At 35.0% G+C, this 7,336-nt stretch overlaps 1 protein-coding gene across 1 annotated transcript; it reads right to left on the bottom strand.

Moving 5' to 3' along the window:
- Positions 1–507: 507 nt before the first annotated feature.
- Positions 508–6,784, bottom strand: foxa3 (forkhead box A3). The gene is made up of 2 exons (XM_053623376.1): positions 6,267–6,784; positions 508–4,681 (listed from the first exon to the last, which is right to left on the bottom strand). The coding sequence occupies exons 1-2, from the start codon at positions 6,336–6,338 to the stop codon at positions 3,485–3,487; spliced, it is 1,269 nt and encodes a 422-aa protein (XP_053479351.1). The 5' UTR covers positions 6,339–6,784; the 3' UTR covers positions 508–3,484.
- Positions 6,785–7,336: the final 552 nt, after the last annotated feature.

Raw genomic sequence — 7,336 nt, 5'->3', positions numbered from 1 at the left:
GTATGTGCGTGTGCGTGTGTGTGTGTTTAAGGAATTTAGCATGACTTTGTGCTTCTATCCAGTTTGAGGAAATTGATATTTAGTTAATTTAGTCAATGGTATCATTTTGCTTGGAGGCTATAAGATTTGCATAAGGAGTCCATAACACTCTCATTAAGATTGAATATGATTACACTCAATCTATTCAATCTATATGAGCAGCTATGTCAGTATTCACAAAATGACATTATAGAAAATGAATAGACTTGTATTGTATGTTAAAATTGCTTTATGACTGAATAAATATTCTAATTTATATGGTCTCAAATGTATTCTAACTTTATGTTTGATGACAGCCACTAATTAAATAAGCATTTAATATCTTGTCTAATATTTGTTACATAAGCGTAATATGAGCAAAAGTGCAGGCGAATCACAACAACGGAATGGGTCATACAACTTGTTTTGTAATGTTCAAATGATGAAACCTGAATAAACTTCAAATAATCTCAGAAACTCAACACAATCCCCCAAGCTTTGTTTTTTAATAAGAAAAGAACATGACAAACACACTATATAACAACCTTTTTGTACCAATATATATAATATATACACATATATTAATGCATTTCTCTTTGAAGACTTAAAGCAAAGAGTTTAAATAAACAATAACACAACATTAACACATTTCTGACCTGAAATGGGTTTTTTTTCTCTCACTCCAAACCACTTATTCTGACACAACAGGAAAGAAAAACTTGTCAAAAGTCTGGAATGATCAACAAGTGACACGTTAGCATGATGTCATCAATTTGATTTGCCTCTTTTGTGTAAAATAAAGTAGTTACAAGGCTATGTTGTAACAAATTGACTGTGCCCCATCATTTAAAAAAGGGGGTCACTAGTGCAAAGTACTGTGTGTAAATGAACTTCACCGCTCTTTGCAAGCATGTGCTGATAATCAGTTATACGAAATGATATTCAGGCACGACCTTGTATGCACTGACACTTAAAAATACTTGTTTTCATAGATTGAAAGAAGTAATTCCTATGGTTATATTTAGATATTTAGCTTACTTTTATCTTGCTAGCTATGAGACTAGTCTCCAAGTGAGAAATATCTTTACAGTTGGGAGTTTTCTGTCTCAAATAACATGTTTAAATTTTCTTTCCTGTTGGAATTAGCAGCTATACTTGTGTTGGAAAATCACAAGACATTGCTCACCATAGTTGTATCTAGCTACCAAACGTAACATGAGCTGACAAGCTGTATGTGTAGCTGGCATTAGTTAGTCAGTGATGTTAGTAAACCTTGTTACATAAGCTAATTTAAATTAAATGTTCAGCGTGTTTGAGCTGAGCAGCTAGCAAGCCAATGAATATTACATGCACAATTTGTTATGATGAAGCTGAATACTAAATAGTGGATTACCAACAGACATTTTTAGAGACAGTGGGCCTTGTTTATTAATTTTTTGATAACGATTTGTTAATTTTTTTCATAGGTCAAACCGAACCGAAAATTCCCACCAGATTTTTAGTTTAATTTAATAACCCTGAATAACTTTATACTTACATGCATATGTTGATAAATGCCAATAACCTGTAAAGTATCGAGTGCATTTATGACACAGCAGACACATGTCTAGCGATGCCCACAAAACTACGATTAAATGGTCTTGTATTGTGTACATTAAATCTTCCAGTAAAGCAGCTCAGCCACTGCAGCGCATTGACTAACATAGGCACAGACTACAGATTAATGGTTGCTCCTTTTAAAGAATGCCATTTATTTTGTGTTAATAGACTAATGCCTAGATTAGTCTAGGTTAACCTAGGTTACCGATTCAATTTGTTTAGCTTTCTTTATTAATATGAAATTACACACATCTTTATTAATATGAAATTACACACATTTTAGTTTTTCAAACAAACTGGATTTTCATGAATACCACATTGTTGTGTAAATGCTCCTACAAACAATTTACCAATAAATTAACTCATATTCAGCTTAATAAATAAGACCCATTACTGAGAATATTACAAATTTGGATACAAGGACAGGAGATTATTTTCAAATTAAAATGTAGTATCGGCACATGCCTAGTACTTTGTAACTATTTTCAATATAAACATCTTTGCTGTGGCATACAAATGATAACAGAACCATTTTTTCCTTATTATTAAGACTGAGTTTAATTACTAAAAAAAGGGCTTTGAGCCAAAATGTTTACCACAGTTTGTTTAAAGGCATAGACTTAAAAAATTTTTGGCATAATTAAAAAAAAAATTTCATTATACATGAAGCAATACAAACTAACAGGAACGCCACGCTATGCTGTAACATGAGACTGTACTGTAGCAACATAGTTACTTCAACACACACACACACACACACACACACACACACACAAATATACACCCATAATAATCCCAAAACACAAAAAAAGAAAAATAAGATATATTAATTTTCTTCCCTTCATAAATAAATGGCTTTTCCCCTTACGCCACAGACAGTGTATATACACATTTTGCGTTTGTATCTCATCCTCCTGTTTAGCAAAAGGCTCTGACATTAAAAAGGCCAAAGGTTCAATAAAATCGATTTTTTGTGTGTAGGTTCGTCAGACTGGCCTATGTGTGAAGGTGTGTGTTATTGGTATACCAGTTTCTGTATGTTCACCCCAAGTCAGTAAGGCTGTTAAATGTACAATTTGGTCAAGAATGTAATGTACAGTTATCCCCTTACTACAAATATAGTTGTTCAGCCAAGACTTTAATGTTACTAACGGAGGTACCAGTTTAGCACTCACCTTAATAGACCTTGTTTGGCTCAGTAACACCATTTGTACGTAAACATTTAAAAAATAAAAAAAAAGAGACAGACTAATTCTGTATTAAAACATTAAATATACAAATAACTTGAATTATATAACTTCTAACATATAATATCGCCTTCAAACTATAGCCAATACCTCCCACCAGAGTCGGATGCTCATGTGGAGTGATATCCAACTATGTGCTGAGGAAGAAAAAGACACAACATGCAGTTTGTATGCTGCTAAACTGGAGGCTATAAGCTTCCCTTAACTGTTAGCTTTGTTAGACCTGTAGCTCCAATGCAAAAATAACAACGCAGACATCAGACCCCAAACATGTCTTGGCTGATTGACTACCTTTGACTAAGGGGTTTGAGGAGTTTATAAAATCTGCTTTCACAAGTTGTCTTTACAGTCCAACTAGTGTGGAAACTTAGAAAGGTTAAGTTTAGGGTGAGGGGCATGGTAAGCACTGTAATTTGTAAAAAAAAAAAAAAATATATATATATATATATATATACAGACTCTGCTTTTACCGAATGCAATGACACTCCTATGAATTTCAACAAATGTAGCCAGAGACAGAAAAATAAAAGTCCTGTTTCCATTGTGTTAGCGGTTTGCTACCAATCAAAGGTTTTCTTACAACTTAATTCGTCCAACAAAAATCTATGAAAAACACCTCTCTAGGACGCATTAAGCACAGACCTGCTGTAGAGGGTCTGGTAATAGCCACCTGAATCGATGCTTGAGGGACCAGCGCTATCATAGATCTGTTTGGCGGCTACGGGTGAGGAAGTAGCGTAGCCGTTGTAGGCCATGACATGATCCTGATATGACTTGAGCTCCATTTTCTGCTCGTTAGACATGAGGTTTGTGATGGAAAATGGGTGGTTGAAGTTGTACTGCGGGTCCATGGACTTGAGCGGGTCATTCTGCAAATCAAGGTGATGATGCTGGATTGGATTGGAGAGCAGATGAGGACTCGTGTTCATGCCCTCGGAGTGCAGATGCGATCCAGAAGGCGGCATTGAGGATGGAATAACACTTTGAGGTGGACCCTCAAGTGGTGCTAGACTCATTTGCTGCTCTTCAGATGCAGAGCCTGGATGAGAAACATCAGATTGGGCAGAATCAGCACCGTCAGATGAACCTGTAGCAGGGCTTCGCTCCTCCTGCACACCTTCGCTGTTCCCATGTTTAGAGTTCACGCCATCCTGAGACTTTCCCCCTCCCTTTTTCCCTGGCTTGTCTTCAATTTTGAAGCGCTTCTGGCGCCTCAGGTAGCATCCATTCTCGAACATGTTGCCTGAGTTGGGATGCAGCGCCCAGTAAGAGCCTTTCCCAGGCTTATCAGGTGAACGTGCAACTTTAACGAAGCAGTCATTGAAAGAGAGCGAGTGGCGGATTGAATTCTGCCAGCGCTGTTGGTTCTCACGGTAGTATGGGAACAGATCCATGATCCACTGGTAGATCTCATTCAGAGTTAGCATCTTGTTGCTTGACTGTTGGATTGCCATTGTGATCAGTGAGATATATGAGTATGGCGGTTTGGCATGGGTCAAAGAGCGGCGATATGGTTTGGGCACTTCTTTAGCACGGTTCAGTGCTGGTGGAGATGGATAACTGAGCTGAGAGATCGGCTGATTCATGCTCTGGTAGTGAGAAAGTGGAGCCAAGGATGAAGCTGAAGGGCTTAATTGGGTTAATGAGCTTGTGTTTAAAGAGGTGCCCAGGTTCATGTGATTGGCTGCTCCTCCCATGGCATTCAGACCCGGGTTTCCGTATCCCATGTTCATGCTGGTGCTCGAGCCAGCTGGGTTCAGGTTGATGTAACTGTTCAGGCTACTCACAGAATTCATGGCACTTGCAGAGGAATACATCTGGAGAAAAGAATTATTACACTTACTTTAAGTTGAACTGAAAATTTTCACTGGTAAGTTTAAAGATCATTTAATGAGTCTTTAAAAAAAAAACAAAAAACTACCATACAATAGATCTCTATGGAACATAGTTATATTTTTACTTCAATTGTAATGTGTTTCACTAAGTCTATGAATAAATGCAAGGCACTCAGAAAGGTGTGGATCTGGAAATATTACATTTAAATGACACCCTGGCTACTCTGCATTCTGCCTGGTTGTTTTAGGATTATAAAATATATATCTTTAAAAAAAAATAAAATAAACGTACTACAGTAGCCTATAATTGCCTATCAGTTTACTCTGGTGGATTATAAGAATAGTTTCGTAATACTTCTCAAAACCTGTTTATAGCCTTTATAGGACAGGCATATTTATATTTAGTTTATTTTGCTTAGATTTTCCTTACATTTAATTATTATTTAGATTAGACATGTATAAAATGGACAATTCGTTAGTATTACACTTCAGCTGCAATTAATTATTATTCATCTCTAAAAAGAAATGAAATAAAAATATGATGTTGCTATTTAAACTATTCGGTTTCACTGCATTTTCCTAAGGATTAATAGTCCAAGGACAATATAAATTTTAGATACGTTGAATTGCATACAGTTTTTTATTCTGATTTGGAATCATACTTGCAAAAGCTATTTATATTTATATGACTTTATAGACAAAATATAAAAAATATATATATAATAATAATAAAACGTAGCGTATGAAAGCCTTCTATACACAGGTTGATCATGGAATTCGCATTTCAGTCGTATTTAATTCGTATTTAAACAAATCATATAAAAATGAACAGTCAAAATTTTATTTAAAAAAAGGGTTTGTTCTGTTAAGTAACTCTTTAATAATAATAATCTGGTGTGCTAAACTGACGGGGTAGAGCGCTATTAGATTATTAGATGTCTATTAGATGCTTTTTAATCTACGGTTTCTTTGATATAATCTATGAATTATGAAATGAATATTGGTTACAGTAATTAATATTTCTCCTAAAAGCTTGATTTATTAAAAAAAATTGGTCGGTACAAATAGGCTAAAGCTAGTTATTAGTTATTAAAATGTAATCCGTTTATTAATTATTTAAGTATAAAACTCCGACTAATTGTCCACATTCAGTTCTGCTTTAGATTTGTAAAGTAGTCAATGAATTTAATCTATACGGCAAATATAAACTCTAGAGTTTTATCTACAGCTAGTTTTAAATGAGATCATTTGTTCAGTTTACATCCAGATGGGACTTTTTGCTGTGTTTTTGCTGACTGAAACCATTCAACCTTGATACGTAAAAACAGCGCGGATTTGTTACATTACCGTTTTATAAATTTATTACAACAATTTAGAGCAACAGGACTGAATTAAAAGAATTGATTCTGCGCGCGCGACTTCATTTTAAGCGCCTAATAAATAAAAAAAAAGTGCTGATTGAATTAACATGGTTTTTACCTACGTATTAGGCTAGTAGTACTGATATTACACAGTTTTCAATTTTTTTGTGTGTGTGTGTGTGTGTGTGTGTGTGTGTGTGTTTTACCTCACTAGCCTCGCTGTAAAATCCGCTCCACTCCGGTATTTCATGACTTTCCATTTTCACGGAACTCAACATCCCAAAGAAAAAAAATTAGATGATACAAAATTTCGTTTAAAAATATCTTTTAAAAAAATCAGGATCCGATACGATATTCAGGAGAAAATATCCAAAAATCCAAATACCGCGAACTCCAATAATATTGTGGAACAGTCTTGAAATACTGACTTCTTCTGCAGTAACTGTTTTTTTTTTTTTTTTTTTTTTTTTTTATGTACTTATATCTCTCTCAGTCTCATTGTCAGAATCTCTTCAGTTCATCCCTGAAACTTTTTTAAAAGTAAATCCACAGCAAGAAGAAGAAAAATAATGCATCCAGCTGGGGAGCAGCGTGCGCACCGTGTTGCCGCTGAGGGACTGTGTCAGGATGTGTGTGTGTGTGTGTGTGTGTGTGTGCGCGCGCGCTTGTGTATGCGCGCGTGCGTCTGTGCGTGTGTGTGTGTGTGTGTTGAGGTAAAAGTTCAGCGGGCTTTAAGCTCAGGTAAAAAAAAAAAAAAAAAAAAAAAAAAGAAGAGGAAGGCCACGCCCCATCAACGCCTCGTTTAAATATTATCATTTCATTCCTCCTCCTTCCGGGTTTCCAGGATTCAGGACGAATCCCTTTTGCCCCCTGCTGTCCTGTATATTGGCAACAGACCTTGAAAATGAAGTTTGAATCAACTTTCGAAAACAGTGTTCTGACATAAAATAAAATAATGTAAAATAATTCTATTGGTTGTTGTTGTTGTTGTTGTAAAAGCACTGAATCTATTTATTGAGTAATTTAAAAAAAAAACAATGATAATTTCTTGGTTTAAATAATAATAATAATAATAATAATAATAATAATAATAATATATATATATATATAGAGAGAGAGAGAGAGAGAGAGAGACTAATTTTATGGCTTGTGATAATAACCAATGCAGGAAATCACTCGCTGTAAAAATAAATAAATAAATAAATTTGACCAAAGTTAAGCTACAATTCATATTTGGAAACAGAACACATATCTAACTTTACTGGAACAAAGGAAG

Source organism: Ictalurus furcatus, chromosome 4 (genome assembly GCF_023375685.1).
Source record: "Ictalurus furcatus strain D&B chromosome 4, Billie_1.0, whole genome shotgun sequence".
Classification (NCBI taxonomy): domain Eukaryota; kingdom Metazoa; phylum Chordata; class Actinopteri; order Siluriformes; family Ictaluridae; genus Ictalurus; species Ictalurus furcatus.
The sequence above is the reverse complement of the archived record's forward strand: the minus strand, read 5'-3'. Positions and strand labels throughout refer to the sequence as shown.